The sequence below is a fragment of the Alosa pseudoharengus genome, unplaced genomic scaffold, assembly GCF_046254945.1.
Source record: "Alosa pseudoharengus isolate Yale_2024_CS ecotype anadromous, Long Island Sound unplaced genomic scaffold, YU_APseudo_1.1 YU_APseudo_1.1_scf_21, whole genome shotgun sequence".
Lineage (NCBI taxonomy): Eukaryota > Metazoa > Chordata > Actinopteri > Clupeiformes > Clupeidae > Alosa > Alosa pseudoharengus.
The window spans coordinates 19649427-19677407 of NW_027468674.1; the positions used below are offsets into that span (position 1 = coordinate 19649427).

Consider the following 27981-nt stretch of genomic DNA (forward strand, 5'->3'; position numbering starts at 1 on the left):
GGTGTCATACACCCAGACCCACCTGACGCGGTCACTTCCTGTTCCATACCAGTCTGAGGCATGTGACCTCAGTTACCCCACTCTTGGCCGTCCTCTTGCTTCCCAGAATGCTCTGTGGTGCTCCCGACTCTACTGCACCCGCTGTTCTCCCTGCCAATGCCCGCCTGGCCGAGTTCATGGGCTCATTTCACCACCTCGTGCCAAGGAAAGAGAGTTTGAGGCGGCATGAAAAAAACAAACAAATGGCAGCATGTTATTTCCACAGCGGGCACCATATTTCTAAAATGTAATTTTAGCCCTCGCGTTCTTCTGATGCATAAAAACAAATCTCAAAGATATATTGTCAGGCCTTAATGGGTACAAGATGTCACTAAGACTGAACTGAAGGCTACGCCATATGGTTTCCTTTCTTTTTGGTCTAATGACCCCTTGGTTTTCAAAATGTGTAAGGTAAGGCGTTATAAATGACCCTAGTCCATCTGCTGCAGTTAATATTATGACACATCTGTATATTGACTTTAACTCGGGTACTAATTGAGTGGCTATGCTGTTGGCAAATTTTTGTGTAAACAGTATTAGGTTGCGCTGTTTCTTTTTTCTGTCAGACCCAGAGCTATGGACTGTTGGCATCCACGCAGCTGGGAACTGCATAAAATCGCACCAAAAAAAAAGGTTATTTATTTGTGTGCCGGCCAAATCATTTTCAATTATTCTCTGCCTGAATCGTCCCTGATGTTTATTCATTAGGGTTTGTATTGTGATGCGAGAGCAACAACCAGAAGAAGAAAAAAATGTTTACAGAACCCCCCCCTTTGTGGAATAAATAGGGTGGCATTTCAAGGGGAATTAGGAGGATGGGGAGTGACACGTTTATTGGCTTGAAAATCGAGCCGCGTGATTTGTTAATGATTGATTGTATTCTGTGTCATAGCAGGCTAATGTTCTTCACTTAGACATCAAAAGTGAAACGAGCAATAAAAAGCATCTGACCCACAGCAAACAAAACCACCACCCCACACATGCGGACACACACAGGTACAAATAATATACACAGACGTTGATGTGGAATATAAATTTTACTTATGTCACTTTGAAAATCACACCTACGGCCATCACGGTAAAGACAGTTTAGCCTCTACTCGTGGGAGATGAAGAGAAGGATACTGGTAAATGGAGAGAAATAACAAATGTCGACACTTAAAAAAATAAACTCATTTCCACTGTTGGTTCACCACGAAATAGAAAAATAAATAAAAAAATAAAAAAATCAATTCTCTACTCTCTCTTCATCTGTAAGCAGCATGTGTTGTGTTTGATAGGATCGCCTGAAAGATGACTCTCATAAAAAGCTGAGGAGCTGCTGTTGAGATCCAGCTGTATGCGCCTCAACACACACACACACACACACACCACCCACTTCCCTTCGGCGTTCTTCTGTCTTCTCAGCAACCGTTTGGAGGATTAGATCCACTACAAACACTCTGGGAATATTAATCTGTTTAAGGACCACACTTGGTGTGGTGTTTTTTTCTTCTTCTTTCCTTTCTTCTCTTCATCCTTCCTTTCTTTCTTTCTCCTTTTTGAATTTTAAAAAGACAAGGGGGGAAAAAAACCCACCACATCAGTGTCTGGACCACATGCTAGGAAGAGGAAATGGAATCCTCCCTTGCTGCCTCTGATAAGCGCACATGAAGCGAGACTGAGCCCCCCCCCCCCACCCCCCCATGCCTGGGTCGTAGTGTAACCCTGTCGCGGCCTTACACGCGGGTCACCCCCTGTTATTGTTTTGATCCAATCTGTTGCGCATTACACCAAAGCGATCTTGGTTAAACACTCCGATTCCCGCTGAATTTTGCACAGATTTTTGTATTGAGAGCTCAAAGCCTTGGCTTCTTGAAAACAGCTATGGGATCGCTTTTGATGGGAAAAAAAGACATTCCCCCTTTGTTGTGATGATGACACTACTGTATGTGTGGTTTTCTTCTAAGGCTGCCATTCGAGTAGTTTCTTAGCTCTTTGACACAATAGACATGTCCTTTTGGATTTATCACCATCAACCCTGCAGGTCAGAGGGCTCGGGTTCTCCAACCACAACCACTGGAATGTGCTGACTTGCAAGGAAATTTAGCATGTGACCTCTGATCTGAATTTCACCCTTAGGTTAGTCAGGTCTGGATCGATGCATAAGACTTGAGCTAGCTAACACACCTTACCGCCTTAATGACCAAATCCTATGTGATTAATTGATCTAATTGTAGTGGAGGAGTATTTCATATTGAATTACTTTATCAAGGGTCATGGAGGAGTGTAGCAGGAAGAGGGTACTGAGATGAGAAGGTGAGAAAATGCTGATTTGAAAATCAAAGAGAGTCGAAGCCAAAGGACTAGTCTGCATGACCACATGCTGTCCAGATATCTCTCACACGTGTTGGGCTTCCCTCAGCAGAGCCCTTTGAAGATGCCAGTGCGTCAACCACATGCAACAAACCGCCCAGTAATGACCTCACTCACTCACTCACTCACTCACTCACTCACTTACTCGCCCGCTCGTTCACACACTCTCACTCACACTCACAACACGCCACACACACACACACACACACAGACACACACACACAAACACACAGCATGTGGCCGGCCCTATACCCCCCACTCAAATATCCAGTCGCGCTGGACCCATTTGCTGCCAGTTCTGTCTGTGAATTTGCGAACGTTTCAATTATCACATTAGCAAATCTCATTTTAATACAAAAGACACAGTCAGCCTCTTTTGTCCTTAAAAAAAAAACATCTGCCTCGTGGATGGTGCGACTCACTGGGAATACAAAGATTATTCACTAATCACAACGTGATAGCCATTTCAGATGGGACCATTGTACTCCTATCATCAGGTTCAGTTGAAACAGAAACACTTACCTTTCAAGCGGCAACAAAACAAGCGTAGCGCCGATTGTGCATAGCAATGCCAATTGGTGTGTCCATTAAAGCGATGCACCTGGTTACCAATTAAATTATCTTTTGTTAAACATTGTAATATCATCCTCCCCTTGTGGTTTCACATGCAGGCGATATCTTATGCAGGCCGTGCAGACAGTGTTCAGAGTTTAGGGGGTTGCTCAATTTTTAATGCCCAAAGGTCAAAATTATGAATTTGAAGCCGAGAAAATGACCTACAAGGTACCTGGTCAGAGAGCATGTTCCCCTGCAAGCTCTGGCCTGTTCTGTAGTCATGCAGTATGGTAATGAATCAATCATTCAGCGCAGCTGGAGATTTTTACACCCCTCGTCAGGGAATGAAACACAGAGGCACCGAGGGTCAAGTCCACCTGCACTGTTGCCGTATTTCAAACTCTTATGGCTGTCCTCAGATCAGGTTGGCCTTTGTGCCGTCGGTGGTCTGGAAAAGGTTACATAGAGAGGTTCTGAAGTCGTTATACTGTGGTGCGCATGGAAGTGGGTGGGCATCTTGCGCCAATAGGAAAGCTTCATGCCCAGTCTGACTCTTTAGCTTGGCACTAGTGTTAAACCGAGTGTTGTGTGTTTGAGAGGCTAGCTGAAACGTTTGTGTGTTTATGTGTGTGTTTGTTTGTGTGTGTGTGTGTGTGTGTGTGTGTGTGTGGAGTGGGGGTGGGGGGCGTTCTCTTTTTCCTACCGTGCTAGAGTATGGTCCTCTGGGGATTACACTAGCTAAGCCCTTATCACTCCAGGAAATTCAGTGCCTGCTTTAAAAAGTAGTAGGAGTTGAGGATTGACGAGAATGTTTTTTTTTTTTTCCCTACTCTCCTCTCCACCACCTTCTCTCTCCTTCGCCTTATTCCCTGGGAAAGTTATTACAGATTTTCTTTTTTTTAGGGGGAGAAAGTCCTTTTTTGGCACTCAAGTTTCGCTTTTTCTCTAACTCTCCATGACTCTCTCTCTCTCTCTCTCTTATTCTCTCTCTTCAAATGTCCACATTTTTCCCTCCTCTCCACATAGCCGGTGGAATTTTTTGAAGTGGAAAATGTGAAAGCAGGTGCTTGTGCGAGGCGCGCTCGTAAAGCGGCCCTGTTCATGGCGAAGCGATGTTAAACATCTAGGGGAAGTGTTTGTTATTCTAATGGGATACCTCCATGGTAACATGGCTTACAGACTGCAGGGCTTTATGCGGGAGTGAATGCTCTGTCTATCTCTCTTGTCCTTTATTCTCTGTCTCTCTCTCCCTCTCTTTTTTCCCCCTCCACTCTTCAATCCCTCTGTCCTTTTCACTCTTTCACTCTTTTCTTATTCTTCTATCTTTTCTATCTATCTCACCACTCTTTTTTCACACTCCTCCTGCCTCTTTCATCTTCCTTCAGCCTGCGTTCTTGTGGGTATAATTAATACAATCAATCCTGTCTCGTAATGGGTTTGCATACGACCCTGATGTAGATTGATGTTGATTGAACAGGAATATTTGACTAAGAGGACCGTGTGTAACTAACCAACAGAGACACATCCATTTGTCTCGTCACCGTAACGCCACGCCGCTGGCGTCTAGCGCCGCAAGGTTAAATGGTGTTTTAGGAAGGCACTGTGCATACAGCAGTCCATTAAGCTCTCGCTATTTACCGCCGGCTCACGTCTTTAATTGCTCCTCATCGTAATAACACCCGTACACAAAAAAAAAAAAAAGAGTTATCGTTTCATTGCGTGTTTAAAAATATCAACATGTCATGTGATGCACTCATTAGACACGATTGTACAGATGCTGACCTTTTCATCGTGGTTGCCATGGAATAGAGTGGCGTGTTGCAGTGATATTGTTCCACCCACTAATTTGCCATCCAGGGCAGATGGGGTTATTAATAGCCGTTCAGCTGGCTGGCTGGCATGCATAGCCACATAAACAAACTCTCAGCACCCCTACCCACCCCACCCCACCCCACCACCAGCCCATCTACCTCTCCCAAAATATTCCAAACAATACTCGTGGCATCCAGCAGCGGAGGTTTTTTTGCTTTCCCCTGACAGGTGTTTCTCCTTTGTCTCACCTCTTACCGCCTTTACCACCGTGAGTCCATGACCAATAGAAGGTTGCAAGACAGGCAGATGCTACACAGATTCAGCTACAGCTACATATTAGTGACTCATGCCGGCACACACACACACACACACACACACACACACACACACACACGCACACCTACATATAAACATAGGTAATGCAGATGTACACAGAGGTGTAGCTACACATTAAAAATGTATATAGACACCAATACATGCATTTACATGCACGCTAGTATTGCACACTTTTGATCTCACAGGTTGATGGTCATAATAAAAATATACTCTCACATACTGGGAATGGAAATAAATCTAATTCTGTACATTTACACACGTAGATTCCCCAGTACGCTATGGCCACCGGTCACTACAAATGTCACATACTGGGTGGCACTGCTGTTCTACGTACTGCGGCTGGCCTCACGGCAAGGTCTGCCTATTTCTCCATTTCCTCTCGAGCTGGAGGATATTATCCTCATCATCGATCAGGCTTTGTTGACTTTCTTTTTCTGTTCTTTTTCCTTTCTTCCTAAGGCAATTAGAACTATTCCCTGGCCCCAGCTCTGTCAGACGAGCTTTAATGAGTGTTTTTCCTCCGCACTCCATCTCTCGCTCTCTTTTTAATTATTACTGTTCTCCGACTCAGTTCAGTACAGTTGCAGTTGCAGAAGTCTTTTTGCAGAGTTCTTTTTTGTCTCTGAAAAAGATTTTTTAGCCTTCCCATTCCGAGTTGCCACATTCAGACCTAGCGTTTGCATGCTTATGTTATCCACATGACGTGACCACAGAACCATTGTAAAAATGTTACGATGGGTTTTCTTGTTCAAGCAAATTTTCACCAAGATATTTCAGAAGCACTAAGTATGTGAGTTGTCACAAAAAAAAATAATCTTTCAATCTTGTCCATGGAAACATGGAAGAATGATTGCTGTTCTGTGCTCCAAAACACACTACAATCTTCCAGCATCCTGCACAAACACTGCCTCACCTTACTTACCAGGAAGCACTGTACTACTCCAGAATGCTTTCTACAAAATCTCGAGCACACATCAAATTCTTTGAAAGCTTCCTTTTGTGCGTCTGCAGAAGAGAAAAACTGGTGTTCAAGGTGATTCTTGGTTGAAGGAGGATTGAATGTAATCCCATTGAAGGTGCACTGTACTGTCAAGCTCATCCCAGGAAAAGGCGAAACATTGGAGAGGATCTCCTGTCTTTTTCTCTTTGAGGAGAGGTGACAGAGACATTGTCTTAAATCTCCTCCTCACGGGTAACCACCTCTTTTATTTCCCCCCACTGATCTACCCGGACTGTGATGTGCCATCTTTGTGAATACTTACAGACGTGAAGCAAAGAATGGGAAGCTGTCTCTCAGGTCCTCCTTACAAAGATAATCTAAAGCCTGCTAGGTGATTAGAGCTAGAGCTGTGCTTACTCGTGCCTCTCCACCAATATAATCCAGATTACCAGGTGAGACCAGTAGCACACTGAGTTTAGTAAAGCATGTTTGCAAAGGCTGAATCGTTCGAGACTTAAACACACTCAGATATTCAGCCGTAGCCTGGGAATAAAATTATTACATAATTCTACTAAGGCTGAGCAAAATCACATTTCAAAGCCTTCCAGACAGTTTACTTGCAGTTTTTTTTTGTATGAGCTTCTATTCGCCTAGACTATTGACTGTAGGGGGAAGTGTTCTTCTCTGAAGTGTCTTTGCAGGCTTTATAGTCTTAAAACCAGTCAAAGGCCTGCTGATGGATTGGGTTCCCAAACACATTAGTTGAGGAGAACGTTATTTTTAAATCTCTTGACTAGTGTTTAGCTTGATGAACACTTTATTTTATTGACGTCAATATTTTAGCGGTATGCACCCAGGACACATTTCTGGCATGTGGTGTTTTGTTAGTTTTGATGAATGTTGCCACTAATGGAGGGGCTCATAACTTGATGCTATGGCAGAGTTTGAGCACAGCGTGAACTGGCATCTGAGGTGATTGGGTTATTTTAGTTCTCCTCTCCTAAACTCCCTCCGTGCAGTGAGGACAGACGACTGAGTGGTTGTTTGAGTTTAATGCTCTGAGATTTCCCCAGTGCTTGTCAGAACATGATGGAGGATCAGTGCTCAAGGACCGAGTCACTGCCGAGGGTTTCGTGTGGTCTGCCCACTCGCTCTCTCAATCTGTGTGCGTGTGCGTGTGTGTGGGTGTGGGTGTGTGTGAGAGAGAGTGAGTATTGTAGCAGGAATTGTAATGAGAATTGATGTCTGTTGTACTTGAAATAGTTTAGGAATGATGAAAGTTGTAGTCGTGTCATTAGAGTCTGTAAAAGGGTCTTTGTTTTAATAGTGTAGCATCCTAAAAAGAATATTTACCATTCCAGACTCAGAGTAGTTTAATGTTGGATTGTGGGGTTCTAGGTTCCCTTCATCTAAACAAATCCTATAAATCTCAGACAAAACAGTAGAAAGGGTTAAAGACTAATTTAGAGATGAAGAGGAAAAAAAAGGCACTGCAGATTTCTTACAGAATCCCTTTTTTTTATTTCCATGCAAAATCATGAGTCAGAAATTGACTAGACATGCTGGAATGCAAGGTAGGGCTTCGCACTTGGTAAGTGCATGCCGTTTGTAGAAGGTCAGAATTTATTCCAGTGGCTTAGCTATCGCTCTAAATTTTAAAACCACACAAGCTGCATGCAAAAATGGGATGAGTTGAAGAGCAAGGAGAGGAGGAAGAGGAGGAGGAGCGGGGGGGGGGGGGGGGGATGATGTGCTGGAGAGCAGACCATCGCTTCCTGACGGCCCTCAGACAGATGGCTGAGATTGGGAGAGCTTTATTTTAAGATTTGGTTGTCCTTTTTTTTTTTCTCCTTCCCTTTCCCACCAAATGTCTTATCGGTAATACCTCCACCTACTCCCACACACACTCACACTAGCGTTCCTTATCTTTTGAATTTTAATGCGATGATCCAGCCATCAGGAGAGGGGGGGAAAAAAGGCCTTGGATGGATAGGAGCTGTTTATATTTTCATTAGGGGCCATCATATTACAAGTCCAATTAGAGCAGTTGTTCTTTTATTTTATTTTTTTCCCTTCTATCCCTCTCTTTCTCTCCTTCTTCCTCTCTTCTTCGGCATGAATTATTAACACACAGCTTGGGCCTCGTGCTCTGCGGCTTGCTTTGCCAGGCCCTGAGCACACCGTCAGAGGCTATTATTAGAAGCGTGCTGATGAGACAGTGCCCCTGCGCTCAACTCAGACTTCACACAAACACCGACCGTAAGAGAACGAGGGAGGAGAAGAAGCGGATGGAGGGATAGAGGGAGGGAGAGGTACTGTCTCTGGCACCAGCGCAAGCTCGTTTTTACCGCCTCAGTCGTTCTTCACGCTCAGCGCCGTGGGACATCGGCTCAAATAAGCAGGTGAAAAGGTTGCACGTCAGACACGTTTTGTCTTTTTTTTTCCTCCTCTCGGCGGAAACCGTTTGCGCGAAAAGAAGGCCAGAAATTGTCATGTGACTGTCTGGAGGTGTTGGCTTCCCAGGTTGACATGCAATACCCCCACCACACACACAGACACACACACACACACACCCTGGGCTGGGTTTGGACAACCCGTGGCGTGTTTTTGTTTCGCGTGTTAAAAAAAAAGTGCTGGTCATTGGTCAGCTGTCTGACGACCCCCCCCCCCCCCCCAGCACGCACCCTGTGGCGGCCCCCTCCAGCCCTGCCATGGGGGAAACATGTCTCGAGTTAACCATGTTCGTTCAGCAAGGGCCTCCCAGTGCCCCCACTCCCACCCACCCAACCCAGCCACTGGTCCACCCCAGCCCTCACCCCCACCCCCACCCCCCCTCCCCCTCCCCTTCCCTCCCCTTCCCTTCCCCACCCTGCCCTTTTCAGCAATCAAAGCTTTGTTATTCTAGTCTCTCAACCAAAACCAAATATGATTCAACGGCTCGAGCAATTACCCACAATTTTCCGTTCTGCTGCTCTAGGCCTCTTCCCAGACAGATTTTTTTCCTGGACAATGGAAGATTGTCCGCCGGGGCCAGCCACGCATCGGCGTGCGAAAAGCTCCCCGTAATGTTTCGCTTTTTACCTCGGCGGACGGCTCCAAATCATCTATGGATTAGCCTCTGTGCAACAGCATTAGAGTGCCCGTGTCTAAGCGGAGTGGTCCTGTACTCTACACCGCTTTGTGTGTGTGTGTGTGTGTGTGTGTGTGTGTGTGTGTGTGTGTGTGTGTGTGTGTGTGTGTGTGTGTGTGTGTGTGTGTGTGTGTGTGTGTGTGTGTGTGTGTGTGTGTGTGTGAGATTTGCCAAGCGCTTGACTTTTTGACCCGTGCATTTTGATGTTGTTTTGTGCCAAAAAAGAGACTGTCCCCCCCCCCCCTTTTCTATAAGTTCTAACATCTGGTTTCATATAGGTACTTTTTGCAGACTGTTATTCATTACTCGGGCAAACCTTCAAGTACATTTTCCATTAATCCCGCTGTAAAGCCCCTCCAATCCTCTCTCACTCCTGCTGCTGGGTGTGTGCAGTGTGTGTATATGTGTTCAGTGTGTGTGTCTGCAGTGTGTTTGTTTGTGTGTGCAGTGTGTGTATGCGTGTTCAGTGTGTGTGTATCGGTCTGTCAGGATGTTTGTGTACTTGTGCATTTTGCATGTGTCAGAGAGGGTGTGCGTCCTTGCGTGCGTGCGTGCATGCCATCATTTGTTTGTGTGCTCACGCGTCCACAACATAGCTGCAGAAAATAACACTTCCCCATTTACAGCTGCTTAAAATAGAGGCCATGAGAAATGGGAGCCTCCTCCTCCTCCTCATCATCTGCCACAGTGATCTGTTGTGACTGGCACCGTCTTCCCCCTTGATCCCCGCACTCCTAATTTATCGCCATCGAACATCTTTTAGTGCGAGCCCCGCTTATTTATTTATTTATTTGTTAGTCAGCTTGTTATTAAGCTATCATCGTTGCATGGCTCACATGAACTCTGTAATTGAAGTCTGGGCCCGGCGCTGTGAGCAGAATGATTTTGTGGATTTCAGCATTGGCACTGGGAGGCTCTTGGCTCTCAATCTTGTCTGTTTTAAATCTTAAGTGCATTCCTTGGCGGGTTCGCCTCCTCTCTCGCTCTCTCTCTCTCTCTCTCTCTCTCTCTCTCTCTCTCTCGCGCTCTCGCTCTCGCTCTCTTCTCTCCCTGCTCAGCCTGTGAACCCTACTAAACCCCGTCACCCCAACTCCACCACCATCACGTCCACCTCCACCCTCCTACTTTTTCCCTTCTCTTCCCCCTCCATGCTCTCTCTTTCCTTCAACCGACACATTTTTTTTCCGAAAACTTTGCCGCACGATCGAATTGACCCGAGCCAGCAACGGTCCTTCAGCTCATTTCTCCTGGAGTGGCACTAAAGCCAGACTCACACTAATGTCACTGGAGAGACCGTTGCTCTTAATCATGTCCACACACTCCTCACTGGTCGAGGCGTAGGGGGTGGACTGTTTGGCGGTGGGGGGGGGGGAGGGGGTGCTCCTCTCACCTCCTCGTCCGTCAATGAGGTTAATGTGGTCAGTTTAGTCACTGGGGCCGTGGCAAGGTGGTGGCATGGTGCTACGCAGTCACGGCAGGTTAATGTAATTATGTTACCCTCCCGGCCGTGCAAATTGTGACTCAGGAGTGCTAATCGCCGGCGAGGCATTCGACATTCGGCCCCCAAGTGTTGGAAAGCACCCTCTGTTTTTCCTCTCTGCAATACGTCCAAGTCTGGCTGAACTTTGGCCAGGTGTCCCTAAGCACTTGTGGGAGGCTACGGTTGCACTTTCTCCCTCTCTGTGTGTGTGTGTGTGTGTGTGTGTGTGTGTGTGTGTGTGTGTGTGTGTGTTTACATCCTAATTCCTCTCCTTAGCATTTTTTCTTTTTTTTTTTTAAAGAAGTTTTGTTAATTTATCATTTTATTTGTCTTCACATTCATTATTAAATTAACTTAGGTGGTGCTGCTGCTCCTGAGGAGATGCGTTTGACATTTAAAAACTCACGCAGTGCCTTGCACAGATTGCACAGAACAATCCTGCCTATTCACAACATCAGACCCGCCACCACCAGACTTTCCACTCCCAGTCTCTCTCCCTCTCTGCTCACTCTATTTAGTGATTCAAGGGTCTTGCTCTGATGCCCATTCCAGGGCCCCATGTCAAGGCTGACAGAACCGCCACCCTCCCTGCCCCACCACAGCTCTCCACCAGACCCCCCCACCCACCACGTTCAGTGTCTCAGTCAGTCTCTCTCTCTCTCTCTCTCACTCACTCACTCACTCACACTCTCTCTCTCTCTCTCTCTCTCTCTCTCTCTCTCTCTCTCTCTCTCTCTCAGAGGATAGACGGATCGAGTTCCATGAGCACGATAAGGCTCTCCTGTCCAGAACAGGATTCTTAATGTTACACTAAGTTTAAAAACACACACACACACACACACACACACACACACACACAGAGAGCGGCAAGAGCGAACGGAGCAGAGAACCAGATGTTATCAGAGTTTTTAGTTTGCGGAGACAGATCAAACAGATGTTTAAGTTTTCCCTACATGCTGACTCAGTCCCCAACTCCTCTCCTTTTCTGTCTCTCAGAAAACAGGCCACAACTTCTGCTTCAGTGGCCTAATTGAACTCAGCACAAATTCAAATCACATAGCCTTCACCTCTTGAAGAGAATGCAGGGTTTATTATGCATTATATGTATTTAAGTAACTACAAGCTTTACACTGTGCATGTATGTACAGTATGTGAGGGATATAATGAATCCAAAACATATAGCCTGCACCTCTTTGGAAGATAATGTAAGGTTGTTGTATTCAATACATGAATTTCACCACTTTACATTGTGTCTCTATGTGTGTGACAAAAAAAAATGAGTCGTCTTAAAAACAAGACCTCTTAATCGTTAAACTGAGACGCGACTATGAATATGAACATCCTCTTCATACATTTACACTGGGTAGAGGAACGACATCAATCCCACCACAAACAGTAATGATTTTTATCATCTCCCTGGGCCCCTGGTGGGAACTATTTGAAAGTGCTCCTGTGAGAGTGAGCAGACAAAACAAATGTGGTCTGAATATATTACGCCATGCATAATGCATGGCGAGATTGCATGAGAGTGTTTGCCTTGTTATACCATCCGTTAAAATATCTGTGAGCAAATTTGGATAGTAATATAATGAGACGTTGCAAGGGAGTTGCAACATGTACCCCCTCAAATAAGTTTTAATATTTTTATTCAAATAACAATTCAAGTGTGGGTCTCACTGAATATCCAGCTTTTCTGTGTGTGTGTGTGTGGGTTAGCAACATACCCAGTGTGTGTGTGTGTGTGTGTGTTCACAATGTGTCCAGTAGCTGTGTGTGTGTGTGTGTGTGTGTGTGTCTGTAGTGTGTTTGTGCGATGTGAGGAAAGTCATAAGTGCCTGTTTGTGTGTAGAGAGAAAGGTGTTACGGAGCGGGTAAAAGTGTGTGTGTGTAGCTGGCAGGGGGTCAGAAATGAATGGGCTCATTGTGGGTTGTTAGTATGTTGGTGGCGGTGCTCTGTGTGGATTTGGAGTAGCCTGGTTGAAGAGGCAGCTCACTGCAGATGTTAATTCAGTTGAATTCAATAGCCTGTTTACCCTCGAGGAACATGTGGTCCCTGAGCATATTGACAGTTAGCAAGAAATCCGAATGCTAAATAAATACAATTTAGTGTAGAAATAATCAAGACTTATGGTGAAACGACCAAATGTTAATGTCAAACCAGAAATAAGAACAGATCAGTGAAGTGAAACTAAGTATTGTCCCGCATAAAATGTATTGACATGCCAACATGAAATAAAAAAAAAAAAACTGCCCCTTCAGTGGCACCAGCATAGCAGCTAACTGTGAGTGCCATGTCTGCCCACTGACCTGCTGTAAACCCATCTGATTTGGTAGCACGACAGAGGCATCCTGCTAACTGCCTGAAGGGTCCTCGTCAGGCTCACAGAAAGTGATTGAACCCCCAAAGTCAGGGTCCTTCCCGCGATGTTTAACAGACAGCTCGCAGCAGGGTAATCATAGGCTGCCCGCGAGACGTGCCATTACATCAAACCGCAGCTGCCTCGCTAAATAGGCGGGAGGGCAGTTGGAGGACTTTTATCTAAGCGTTTTCTCTTTTCTTTTCCCTATTCTCTGTTTTTAAGTTACTCGGAGTTCATTTGTCACTTAATAAAAAGAGATTGGCACCAAGTCGTTCCATGTGTTCGTTAATTCAAGCAGCACTCATTTTCATAATTGAGGACAGAGACGTAGAATTACACCTGTGTACACTTGAAAGGTTTTGTATCAAAACCCTCTATTCATGTGTTTCATTACTGGAATGTGACGCTTGTAGGCTAATCGCTAATCGGAATCGCGCATCCGTGTCTTTTGTACATTGATCATTGTCTCTTATCTCCGCCTCCATTCGAAGTCAATGTGGATAATAGCCTCTGATAAATGCATTGTCAATAACTTTCCATGCTATGCATAAACTCCTCAGTGTGAGGTATCCCCTGCAAAAACTGAAAGGCCACAGCATCGCTCTCATCTTGTCCCGATAATAACGGCCGGCTCGGAAACAGTCAAACTCTGGAAACAGTTGATGGATTATATCCAACATATCCCTGACATCAGCAGAACTTAAATAGCTTCGGGGGGGGGGTAGGAGGGTAGGAGGAAAAAAGATTTTCCTATGCCGGGCCACCTTTGGTGACACAAATGAAAATGCCCTTCCCAAAATAGATCTCTCTCTCTCTCTCTCTCTCTCTCTCTCTCTCTCTCTCTCTCTCTCTCTCTCTCTCTCTCTCTCTCTCTCTCTCTCTCTCTCTCTCTCTCTCTCTCTGTCTTTCTGTCTTTCTCTATCTCTCTCTCTCTCTCTCTGTCTCTCTCTGTCTTTCTGTCTTTCTCTATCTCTCTCTCTCTCTCTCTCTATCTCTTTCTCTCTGTCTCTCTTGCTGCCTCTGTCTTTTTTTTTTCCACGCCTCCTCAGATGAGCGGTAGGTTATATTTTAGACCCAGTGACATCACACCATCCATTACAGGGACAGTGTGCTGTGACACACCAGGACCGGAAGTGACATGACTAAAAGGCCATAGCACATCCACATCACTGTCATTTATTGTAAGTGGTGAGGTTTTTTCTGTTTTGTGGGTATCTGGCCTGGCTATTTTTGCCTCTGATCTCCAGATATACTGTATGTATGGTGACTAATTTGCACCTGATGCTGATAAGGGCAAGGATAGTTTTGTTTTCCATGATGACTTACTGACTTTTTTCTTTTTGGAGTTTCATGCTCTGGAAAGTTTCACTTTTGTGCAGTGTACTCTGAATATAGATGTTGTTTGTGACAGTGACAGTGTCTGAATCTGCCACGGGTATTTTGTGAAAGAGAAACTGTTAGAGAAGCTGGATATGTAGGGGTGGGGGCATACCCTTTAAACTTTTCCCCAACACTAGTGGCTAGTTCTGTCATGACTTGGACATGAACACCCACCCACACACAAACAACATACACACACACACTCACACACACACACACACACCACACCACACCATTCTCGTCCTCTCCATTCTTTATTAAATGTTTAGGCTGGGAGAAAATTGTACAAAGTGTACCCATCACTTTGATCACGCTGACCTGGAAAGGCGATCTGGCCCCAGCTTCACAGGGCTCCCTGACACCCAGGGTAACTCAAGCTCTTGCCCCTGACATACGAGAATCACCTAAGCACTAAAGAGGGCATCTTCCGTTACTGCTCCCCCCCCAATCCACAAAAAGAGACAGAGAGAAAGCGTTGAGTTTGTGCACACGCGCCTTCGGGGGTGTGTGTGATGTCATTTTGTGCCTTAAGGGGTTGGTGTGTGTGTGTGTGTGTGTGTGTGTGTGTGTGTGTGTGTGTGTGTGTGTGTGTGTGTGTGTGTCATTTGTAATGAGCACTGTAGTCTCACACTTCTTTGGCCTTCCTTTCTTTCTTTTTCCACTGTGGAGCCACTGTAGTCACCCTTTTGTGCAAAACTTTTTTTTTTTGTCTCTCTCTTTTTTTTTTTCCCCCGATGGAAGAAGAAAATCAGCTGAATACATTACCTCATGAAAGGTTAGCCTGGGGATGCGCTCTAACTTCAAACAGAGACACACTCCAGTCGGGGGAACAAATTGTTTTTGTTTTTATGTTTTCTTGTTTCTCTTTTTGCCCATCCACCCCCCCCCCCTTTTCCACTCCTCCCTTTCACCAAAAAGTGTTCTGCATCAAAGACAAAAAATCTAACGAACAGAGGGGAATCTGAGAAGCGGAAGTGATGTAAATCCAGGTTTAAAACTATTTCCAAAGGCTCAGAATGGCCACATCAACCCTTGATCCACCCTGCGTATGAGTCTTGCCACTCTGAGAGTCTGAAAGACATGCTGCTTTATGGATGTGTACTCTGGCTTACATGAGACTGGTAGAGCTAGGTAATAACTGCAAATAGGACAAGATTGTTTTCTTTAAGGGGAATTACTGTTGGATGTTCTGAGATTCTTTGGAAAAACCAGCTGAGATTTGTGTTGTTGTTTTAAAGAAGTAGCAACAATTACTCACCCCTTACTCATCTGCACCCTGCACAACCCCCACCCACCCACCCACGCACACACACACACACACACACACACACACACACACACACACACACACACACACACACACACACACACACACACACACACACACACACTCACTCTCTCTCTCTGACCTCAAATCCAGGAAGTCTTGTCACACCGAATGCCCAAGCTAATTCAGGTATCTAGCAGCACGTTGAGAAAGATCAAGAACCTCATGAAAGCGGCTTGACTAGAAATCATAACAAGCTGCAGTAGGTGTCTGGCTTAAAACCCACCCCTGATACGAGCCTGAACATCAAGCACAACTCCACTCTACCCCACACACACACACACACACACACACACACACACCCCACGACACACACACCCCACGAGCACGATCAGAGGCAGAGATGACGACGGCTGGCAGTGGCTTTTAAAGAGTTCGCCGCCCCTCAGGTTATTTGATAGATCCTCTCGCCCTGGCTTTGATCAGAGGCAACATTATGGCAGCCGTGACAGTTTGTCTTCCTTCTGCGCCTGCACACACACACACACACACACACACACACACACACACACACACACACACACACACACACACACACACACACACACACACATACACGCATACCCCCCCCAAAAAAGCCCATTTGTGTCAGACGCCATCTCCTCTGCGCTGACACGTTTGGCGCTCTGTTAAAAGAAGATGTCAGGGTCGATGGCGGGGCTTTTGACACTGAGAAACGCCTGTCTGTGTTAGCCTCGTGACCTCCACAGCACCTTCCCTCTGTGAGGGACTCAGAGGTGAGGGGGTGGGCATGGGTGGTCGGAAGGATGCTGTCAAATAGGCCAGACTTAGACAGGTGGGGTGACATTTTACTCTGTTATTTTGGTGAACTTTTGAGCCTCCGGTATGAATGAAGCAAGGACCTGCAAAATTATACCTCTTTTGTTATTTTGTGTGTGTGTGTGTGTGTGTGTGTGTTTCCGGCGGCAACTCAGCTGGAAAAATATGGTATCAACAACACTAAGTTAAAGGGACAAATCCAGCCCTTTCAGTCGACACTGTTTTGGCTGCACAATCACAGGTGTTCCTCTAGTTTGAATAAAAGCATATCCAGCCATATTTCAGGTCGCCTCCTCTCTGGTTCATAATATGCCATGTACGCTATCTATGAACACTGACTGTCTTTTATGTGAGTGTTTACATAAACGTGGGTTTAAATAAAAGCATGTGTGCCTTCAGCATTACCAAAGCTGTGCCTGTGTTCTCTAGGTCAGATTATGTCGAATGTGTATGACCTGTGATGAAAAGCCACTACATCACTCACATGAGTGTAGCCCTGTCACATTGCTTAGTAAATGCCTTTTACCAAAGGAAGAAATATCAAAAGACACAGAAGTCACACACACACACACACACACACACACACACACACACACACACACACACTCACACACTTCTCCCCACCGGTGTTGAGGCGCTCCTCTCAGGTGACACCATAAATACGTAATGAGTCGCCGCTGCCGACGCTGTGGCGGTGGCGTATTGTATTCTGCCTGATTTGCTCCACGAGCACGGAGCGCATTTGATCCGCGCCTCACCGAGAGCGCCCTGCGCCTCTCAGCCACACCACGTGAAGGTCAGCTCTCACTCCTCTTCCTCCTCCTCCTCCTCCTCCTCCTCCCTCCTCCACCTCCTCAACCACCGCCATCATCGCCTCCACCTATACCTGCCAGCCTCCAAAGCGTCCCCCAGCAAATGTCAGCCGTGTTTTAATGACTTGGCCCCTACATGGCACTATAAGGATGGATGGATGGATGGATGGATGAAAGCAGAGAGAGACAGAGAAATGGGGAGAGGGAAAGAGTAGGATGTAGAGCGGGGGTTTGGTTGAGTCTTACTGTATCCCTAGATCTCTCTTCTCTTTTCTATTCCCTCTTTTACTGCCAGTTCTCGTCTTCTTTCCACCCCTCAACCCCCCTCTACCCCACTCCACCCAACCTCAGAGCTCCTATTGTGATAGGGGGGTATTATGGAGTCATGTAGCTAAAAAAACAAGGTTACGAAGATCAGTATCAAAGAGAAGGGGAGGGGGGTCCTTTTTAGTCTTTTTTTGTGTGAACGTCTTTGTGGGTAAGCGTTTGTGTGTGTGTGTGTGTGTGTGTGTGTGTGTGTGTGTGTGTGTGTGTGTGTGTGTGTTTGTGTGTGTGAGTGAGTGAGTGTGTGTTTGAGAGAGAGAGTGTGTGTGTGATTTTGTGAGAGGCTGGCCTCGGATTTCCTGCTGAAATGCGGAGGTGTTTTCTTACCTGATTTGTATTCATTCACACAATGCGCCGAGCCTGCCCACCCTCCCTCCCCTCCCCCGCCTCCTCTCCTCCGTCCCGCTCTCCCGTTTCCAAGTAAGAGGAGTCCAGACGGGACGTTTGTTTTTCCCATCATCGGATACGAGCGCTGTGCCCCGCCACTTCTCCTCCTCCTCCACCACCTCCTCCTCTGCGGAGCGCCGTCTGGCCCGGGGCCATGAGAGCCACATCGGGGGCCTCAGAAACGCAGCGCAGCCCGGCACTTCACTTTCCCGAGTTTTCCAGGGAACTTGGGAGCTCGGATCATGGTCATCGAGTCGTGGCCTCAAGCGTGCTGTCAGATAGGGGTTTGGGGGGTTGTGTGTGTGTGTGTGTGTGTGTGTGTGTGTGTGTGTGTGGAGGTTTTCTGTCTGTTTTCTTTATTTGCCATTATTTATTTATTTATTTATTTACTCTCTTTTTTTTATTTAAGCAATAAATAATCTGGAATTTCCTGTCCATGAAAACTGGACTCAATTTCTCCATCTCTTTGCACAGCGCGCTGCGCCGCTACCCCCGACTGACACGCGACATGAAATATGTTGTACCGCTCCAAGTGTTTCCTGTCGTTCATAATGTTCCAACGTCTTGTTACAATTCCATTCCGCCAAGTCGGGAGTGGATATCTCCACCTAGGGACAGGCGGAGGTTATTTAAGTTCTCTGCGTTTTAGTTCCGATGACACTGATGACATTGTTGAGCATTATTCGGCTCAAGCGTAGTATCGCTGCCCCATTGTGTTCCTGTCTGCCTCAGCCAATATGTCTGAACCCTCTCGCCTGGTGCCAGGTCAATGGGAAGCATCGGTAATCCTATTCTCATGTGTTCTTCACATGGGCTGGTCCGAGTGTAAGTGCTCATCCCGGGATCGATTTCATGGCGGAATTCCCCAAGCCTATTGTTGGTGTTCCTGCACAGTTGATACACCTAATTCTCCTCACTGTATCATTTGTCCACTGTAGTGTCTCATTGTACTTTTTTTTTTTTCTCCTCTCTTTCTCCTTTTCTCTCCCGCAGGGCTTTTTTTTGACCGTGTCGCCGGACTCCATTCTGAAGGTGGCCAAGCACGCATCAGAGAACAACAAGGTGTTTGGCCTGAACCTGTCAGCGCCGTTCATCAGTCAGTTCTTCAAGGAGCAACTCATGAGCGTCATGCCCTACGTGGACGTTTTATTCGGCAATGAAACGGTCAGTACTGGAAATGCACATTTAACAACCCAACTGTGTTCGTGTTTGTGTGTGTGTGGGTGTGCATATGCATTTGTATGATAAGGAAGTAATCGCAGTTCGCCACATTTGACTGTGTGTGGGCCCATTTGTGCTCGTGTATGTTAGCGTTAATGTTTCTGTGTTCATTCGTTCATAAATTTTGCTCCATCTGGTGTGGGAGAAAAGCAACAAATAGTCCCATTCCACACCCACCCACTCACCCCAACCCCTCCTGACTACTGGACAATTTAACAGTGACCCTTTCATACCCATCCTTACACACACACACACACACACACACACACACACACACACACACACACACACACATATATATATATATCCATCCATATCCATATATATATATATATATAAACGCACACCCTCTCACTCACTTACACACGCGTACACACAGAGTGATTGCAGCTCCTGTCCCGTAATCGTTCATCTTAATCGTGCCGCCATTTCACAGCAGTTAATCTATTGATTTTCCGCGGCGGCCCATGAGAAAGTGGGCAGTGTGAGGCTGGAGGTCAGAGCGCGGTCGCCGGGGCGACTGAGCGGCGCAAAACTGGACCGATGTGCCGGGAATGCCGTGTGCATGCAACCTCCACAGAAATACATCATACATCGCACACACACACACACACACACCCTGCCACCACCATCACCCCTATCCCCATCCCCTTTCTGAGCACTCGTGCTAGCCATAGAGCAGTGACACACAGCATGTTAGACGATAACCACATCACATACACAGCCCTCCTCTCCACACACACACACACACACACACACACACACCTCTCCTATACACACACACGCACAGTGTCGCACACACACCTCTTTCCTATACACACACACACACACACACACACACCTCTCTCCTACACACACACACACACACCTCTCTCCTACACACACACACACACACACACACACACACACACACACACACACAGTCTCTCATTCTCAAGCCTTCAGGCGTTGAGAAAAGCACAGTCTAGGTCCCAGTTGAAGCACAAACTGTGCGTCTCACTGTAAAAGCACTGTGCGCATTTCACGTGGATGATGTCATTTCTGTGTCTGCCGCACACAGCAGTGGTTTCAAACGGAAAGGATTTTAGAATCCCACAAGAAAGATTAACAACAGCTTCCTACTCTGTGTTTCACCATAGACATGTAGGTGATAAAGTTATACGTTCCTTGTATATCAGAAAAAAGTCACGACAAGTTCATAAACATCCACGGAAAGACATAAATAGAAACACTAATCAGGTGGTTATCAAACAATTAGAAAGTTGCTTTACATCATATGAATCAATGATGAGGAAAATATTGTATGTAATTCTTGTGTTGACATGAAAACATAGCGGTAATATGCTAGCATAGCGCTACCGTGCTGTGCTCGTAAAAGTTTAAAGTTTTGATAGGGGAGCCGGCATGTTTTCATGTTGGTGCACTTAGAGATGGAGATGCTTGACTGGAACCCTCTTTGCCTTGCTTCACAGAAGTGGTGGCAGATGAGGCTTGTGGTGTTTGTTTTGATAGTGCGGCTTCACAGCGCAATTGCAATGTTGCCTCTGGATACGATAGTGTGATGGTGGTTAATGTCAGGAATTAGTCAGCCGGTGTTATCAGTCCACACAATCAGTGTGTGCAACACCCAGCATTGACAAGTTCTGTGTGTGTGTGTGTGTGCTTGGCACCACAAACGACCTGTTTCAGAGATCAGTTTCAGTGCCCAGAATGACTTTTCGAAAAATTGAGAGAGAGTCCGGGCGGCCTCCTCCACTCTCAAGAATTTATTGCCGTTGCTGACCTCAGCTTCTTCAGCCTCCAGCCTCCCCCTCCGACTTCCTCTGCCTCTCTCTCATTTTTCCCCTCTTTCCCCAAGTCCCCGCAAGTGATACCGTCTGTGAACGTTTCCGACGTGACACCTTAGTCTTAGTGTCTGTGTCACAAGTGTAGCATGACAGTGGCCTTATCTCGCACATTTTCTTCATGTTGTTGAAAAGCCATTTTTCGGGCTCGTTGTTAAACCGCGCACTAGTTTGCTGTTCTGTATTTTAATTACTAAACGCTGCGTGAGTGTGTTCACACTTAGTTAACACTGTGTCGTCCTCGAGCTCCTGCAATTGCATTTAATTAGCATGCGTGGGCCTCTGTATTTGTGAAATTATGTGGGATAGCAAAGGTTGGCTTGTCTTTCATCAAACACTTTCTCTGCTGTCTTCCCTTCCCTCTCTTAACAGCTTTATGCTAAATAAAGACGCAGTGAAATTAGATTATTTTAGCAATCCCAGTTTGAATGGGCGTCTGGCAGATGAAGATTAGGAACATGTCATATTAGCGGAATTCTCTAGGCTAATTCTGCAGTGGCATGTTTCTTTCTTTCTTTCTTTCTTTCTTTCTTTCTTTCTTTTTCTGTCTTTCTTTTTCTCTCTGTCTGTCCTCCATTTCTTCCTCCTTTTTTTATCCTCTTTCTCTCTCTAGTTTAAATGGCGGTTCAGTGTTTAGGCTAAATTGCGGCTAGCAGAGCAGGCGCTTGCGTGTCGGGTTATATAACTCTCCCCCTCGTCACCGTGGTAATTACAGCCTTTCAGGGGGGTTGAGGGGGTGCGGGTGCCTGTCTTCCGAGGGCGCTGCACGGCGGAGTGTTGATGGACGCTGCTGTTTCCATAGTGCCCAGCTGGAGTGGCCGAGTGAGCTATGGGTTGTGGAGGCGGGGACCACACGCGCCTCCACTTAATTGGCAAACATGGACCGCCACAACCTGGGTACACCTCTGGACTAATTGAGTCCACCCTCTTCCTTTCTCTCCCACTCTCTTGGCCACTCTTTTGCTTTTAATCCTCTCTTTCTCTCTCTCTCTCTTTCTCTCTCTCTCTCTCCTGCCTCTTTTCTGTCTCTTATCTTTTCCATCTTCCTCTCTCTCTTTCTAACCCTGTCTCTACCCCCCTCTCTCCTTTTCCACCTCCCTCTCTCCACTCTCTCTCCCTCTCTCTACTCTCTCTCTCTCCCTCCTCTCTCTCTCTCTCTCTCTCTCTCTCTCTCTCTCTCTCTCTCTCTCGGAAAGAGAAATGAGGGCTCTGGACTCTTAATGGCTGCAGCTGATTAAGCCCGAGCGAGTGACACGAGTGGATTGTGCCGGAGGAAAAGGCCAAACGACGCTGACACGCGCCAGGCTGTGTCGCACCGCGCTGCTCTTTCCCGCCTCGGTGCCTCGCTAGAAAAAAAAGCCACCGCTGGAAGAGACATTCACGAGACACTTGCAGATGGCCCATTGTGTGGAAGGTTATTACAACATGCCGAGGCTCAGATAAACATGCAGAGCGTGCAGTGATGCGAATGGCACAGTGAGAATGAGGGCCTGTCTTACACATGTCTCTGTTTAAATTGAGTAGTCTGGCCATCCTTCCATCCATCCACCCTTCTATCCATTCACCCCTCCATCCATTCATCCTTCCATCCACCCTTCCATCCATCCTTCCATCCATACTTCCATCCATCCATCCTTCCTTCCATCCATCCTTCCATCCATTCATCCATTCATCCATTAATTTATCTGTACGTCTGTCTGTAATTTGTGTGTCTTTCAGTTTCTCTGTCCGCCAGCAGTCTGTCTGTCCATCCATAAAATTGTCTGTCGGTCTCAGCCTGTCTGTCTGTATCTATCAATCTTTCTCTGTCTGTCTGTCTGTCTGTCTGTCTGTCTGTCTGTCTGTTTGTCTATCTGTCTATGTATCTACCCAGCTGCATTCACTCTCTCTAACGATTGCTTTCCACTGATCTGGATGTACCCAACCTGTCTACAGCTCGATCTATATTTATCCCTTAGTGGTCTCTCTGCTCGCGAGTGCCTCTGTGCTAGAAAGGTTTCAGCACGAGCGGCGGTTGTTTTCAGCCTCATTGCTCTCTCTTATGTTCAATGCTCGGGTTACTGAGACTCCACAGAGCCCGTCTCACCTGTAACCACACACACACACACACACACACACACACACACACACACACACACACACACACACACAGACACACTCTTTCCCCTGGGCCTCATTCATAACGTCCATGTCCAGGATAGGCAAGGGGAAACCTTGCCACAGTAACCACAAACTGAATAGCTACACTCTCAGAATGGAAAGGGGTGGGGGGGTGTTGCTGAGAAAGAGAAGTCAGGTTTGTGTGGTGCAGATAGGTATGCTGGGACATATTTATCCTAACTGGAATCCGTTGTCGAGAGCATGTCAACGAAGCACCAGATCACTTCAACCTTCCAGGGCTCAATCAACAAGTAGCGGAAATGACACAGCCATGTCCTCTTCACCGAGGCTCTTTGAGGACTGAAGGGCATTTGCGTACGCGGAGAGTAAGCCGGGCCTATTTTCACACCTACTTTGTATCGTCTTTCATGGCTTCAGCAAAGGCAGGAGAATGTGTGTGTGTCTGTGTGTGTGTGTCTGTGTGTGTGTGTCTGTGTGTGTGTGTCTGTGTGTATGTGTCTGTGTGTGTGTGTCTGTGTGTGTGTGTGTGTGTGTGTATGTCTATGTCTGTGTGTGCGTGTTTATGTCTGTGCCTGTGTGTGTTTGGGGGGGGGGGGCTCAGAGTGTTACTGAAGAGCACGTAAAGCTTTTTCACAGAAGGTTCCTGTTACGAGACTCTCCCCGGGGCCTGTTGGCTATCTGCCCTCCGAGTTCTCCATCTGCAGCAGGGCCAGTTGCGCCGGGTGGCGGGGGGTTCCTTAATAATTTTTCCAGACTGGGTGAAAAAGGTGAGTGGAAAAGGGAGAGAGAGAGAGGAGAAAGGGAGAGAGAGAGAGAAAGAAGGAGCAGTGATAGCAGCAGCACCCTGGTCCTCTGGATTGGTCATCGAGCTTTGTTTGTTTGATGGACTGCTTGGAAGCCTTATCTCCTGTGCAGGGGCCCCTTGGCTGTTTATCGCCTTGGTGACGTGTGTGTGTGTGTGTGTGTGTGTGTGTGTATGTGTGTGTATGTGTGTGCATACGTGTGCGTCTGTGTGTGTGCATTCATGCTGTCTTTCCACTTATGTTTGCATGTGTAAAACTGTGTTTGTGTGTGTATGTCTGTGTGTGTCTGTATACAGTATGTGTCTGTGTTTGAGCGATCCAGAGAGAGAGAGAGAGACTTTGTGCCCATGTGCTTATCTCAGAGTGTGGTATCTTCAGTGAGTGTCAATGTGTGGGTGATGACAAAGTCACCAGAGTCCCTTGAAACAGCGTTATATGTAGGCAGAGTCCTAGGAAGGGCTGAGCAAGGAGTTGGGCAGCTTTCTCTGAAAGAATAAGCTTTAGCCCACTCTCACCGACCACACGCACGCACACGCGCGCGCGTACACATGTGTACACACACACACACACACACACACACACACACACACACACACACACACACGTACGCACACACACGCACACACACACACGCACACACTCTCATGCCTTCCATCAAACTTTTCCATACCCTGTTCTCCTAGTCCTCCTGGTCTCCTCTGGGTTGCCATACGTTGGTTGTTGTGTTGCTGTAGTCCACCAGTCCATCTGCTGTGTAGTGACTAGACGAGGGGGCCTCTCTGTCTGTGTGTGCCCCTGAGTGTTTCAGAGGAGACTCATACATAAACCTGTGTGTGTGTGTGTGTGTGTGTGTGTGTGTGTGTGTGTGTGTGTGTGTGTGTGTGTGTGTGTGTGTGTGTGTGTGTGTGTGTGTGTGTGTGTGTGTGTGTGTGTGTGTGTGTGTGTGTGTGTGTGGTGTGTGTGCGTGCACATGTGGCTGTGTATGTGTCTCCTTGTGTCCTTACACACCCTCTTGCCCACCCATGAAGAACACATTTGATTATGTTAGTTTTTGAAGAAAGCATGTTTGCCTCATATTTTGTCCCACTTCATATACTGGACAGTTTCCACAGCGGCATAATTGATTATAAGGGAATCGTTATGCTCTGTTAAGCCTACGCTCTATTCATCCAACCCTTGAGAAGGGTGTAGAACAAAGCAGAGTTCGGGTGCTAACTCCGATAGCACTTATCGCAGCTGTAGTCCAGGTCCCAGCCATAAGGACCCATATTTTCTCTTGTTTTTACTCCCCCTTTGGCAACCTCCAGGAGGTGCCTGTGGAGGTATGGTAAGGTTCTGACCACATGGGAGTGGATAAAGACCCTCCCCCAACACACCCGCCAATCCAACCCCCCCGACAGCCCAACACACACCCTCCACTGCCTCCCCCGACAGCCCAAGACACCCTCCAATCCAACCCCCCCCGACAGCCCAACACACACCCTCCACTGCCTCCCCCGACAGCCCAACACACCCTCCAATCCAACCCCCCCCCGATAGCGGGTGTCCCTGGACCTCCCTCTCCCCCGGGCCCTGCCAGCCTCTCCTCCGCTGGGATCCGAAGCCCTGGGGCCCTAACCACTGTAATCGTGCCGCTGGTGGGCTGGCTCAGAACTTGAACGGCAGACTGAACCATGAAGTCTTTCAAATTGGCAGGGTTGAAGAGAGAGGTCGTCTCCACCACGCTGTGGATGGGTGGGAGGGAGGGAGGGAGGGGAGGGCAAAAGCTGAAACCGCTGAGCACCTTAACAAGCTCCGAGACAGTGACATCGAGTGAGAAAAGAGGAAGGATGGTGCGGATGATGGGAGAGAGGAGGAGTGGAGGAGAATCGCTGAACAGGCAGCGGAAAGACAGAAGCACAGATAGACATGAAGGAGGAGAGGATGGAGTCCGGTGATGATGATGATGGTGATGATGATGATGATGATGATATGGGAAGATCAGAGCAGGTGAGAATAAGATAAGGATGAGCACTGATGGACAGGAAGGACAAAGTGAGAGAAAGAGATGAGATGAGGAGAGAGAGAGATGAGAGAGTGATGGAATAAGACTAGGATGAGCACTGATGGACAAGAAGGACAAAGAGAGAGAGAGAGAGAGAGATGAGAGAGTGATGGAAAAGGATGGAGAGAGAGAAAGAGAGAGAAAGAGAGAGAGAAAGAGATGATGGCTGCCTGTGAGGGAGACTCATTATAGTTGTGAGGGGAGGTATTAGGCGTGGAGTGGATCAGCAGCACCCAGGCTCTGTGGGGGCCGAGCCCCAGTGGTACCGCAGCCACAGCAGGAGGGGGGGGGGGGGGGGGGTGCAGTGCAGCACATCGCCTCGTTACCAAGAGGTGGGAAGGGACACTCCGGTGGGACAGTTTAACACGAACAGCACTCGCTCCGACACTGCCCACAGATTCTTACGCACACACACTCGCATTCACACTCACTCACACACACACACACACACTCAACCTGCTGGAAACTCTGAGAACCCCCCCGCCCTCTCTCAGCGCACAAACACACACACTCACACACACACACACACACACACATGCACTTACACACACACACACACACACACACACACACACACACACACACGCACTTACACACGCACTTACACACACACACACACACAGACAGACAGACACACAGAGGCAAACACATACACACAGGCATGCATACACATCACCCATCACCCGTAAGTTGCATTCTTATCTGAAGCTTTTTGGCATCCACCACAGTCCTTTGTTTAGCTCAGAGATAACTGTATTGCGTGTTCCCAAGCCAGTATTCCTGATCCATCAATGCCTTGTCAAAACACCACCATCACCATGAAGGCAAGCAGGGGTCAAAAGAAGCTTTCTTTCTGATTCGAGTAATTCAAATGATCTACTAATGTTCCTCCAGCTCTAATTAAGTTGAAGGTAACCCCCCCCCCCCCCCCCCAACACACACACACACACACACACACACACACACATGCACAAACACAAGTACATAAGTAGGCCAGGTCTCTATTAGCAGTTGCGGATCAAAGCAGCTGGACTAGACACACACATCTCTGAAGAAGCCAGTCATACTTCAAGCTAGAGGCCAGAGGAATAAACAAAAGGGAAAAATGAAGTTGTTCGCCTAACTGGAGGTCTTTGACAGTTCCCCACCACACCCGTCCTGTTCTGTGTGTGTGAGTTCAGACTGCGCATGAGGCCAACAAAACGAGGAGGTTAATGGCATCGGCTTCAATCAGGCGGAACGACAAACATGTTCCTGAGCTGAAATCAATTTGGAATCGGTCGGAGAGAAGACGTTTTACAGCTCCGCGGCAACGCTGGCACGAGTCCCCCAGCGTCTTAAAGTTTCGCCCATTAGGAAAAACAGAACGTTCAGAAAGCGCTGTGTGCCAGCCTCCATGTTTAGGAGGCAATCTGGAATATGTTTTGAAAACCACACCGACTTGGAGCTGCCCTGCCGGTCCCACATGAATTGAATGAATTAGCGTTTTCTTGACCTACATTATTGTGGGCTTTTTGATTGCATCAAGTATTTTTTTTCTCTCCTTTTCTCTCTCTTTCTCCCTCTCCCTCAGCCTCTCTCTCCCTCTCTGTCTCTGTCTGTCTCTCTCTCTCTCTCTCTCTCTCTCTCTCTGTGTTCCAACCTCTAGAAGAAGAAAAAAAGGAAGAAAAAGCCTCTCGGTTATTTTCCCTCTCGACAGACCTTGACACATGTTGCTTGTGTGCAAGCCTGTGAAATGGCTGGCTTTACTAAAGACTCAGTCAGTCCCATCCCTTCCCCTCTCTCCCCCCCCCCCTCTCCCTCCCCCCACTCTCTCTTTCTTTCTCTCTCTCTCTCTCTCTCTCTCCCTCCTCGCTTTGTTTCCCACTGGCGCTCGGCCACCCCATGCCACATCAACAGATAGCGGCGTTGGACATTGTCTCCAACTTTTT

The 27981-nt window shown here is 47.2% G+C and overlaps 1 protein-coding gene across 1 annotated transcript in view; it reads left to right on the forward strand.

Annotated features, from left to right (window-relative positions):
• Positions 1 to 27981, forward strand: part of adkb (adenosine kinase b) — a gene marked incomplete in the record, with an annotated part of 122434 nt that overhangs the window by 70563 nt on the left and 23890 nt on the right. Inside the window, 1 exon segment of the mRNA XM_076298082.1 lies at positions 19011 to 19181. Coding sequence (XP_076154197.1) covers positions 19011 to 19181 — 171 coding nt within the window.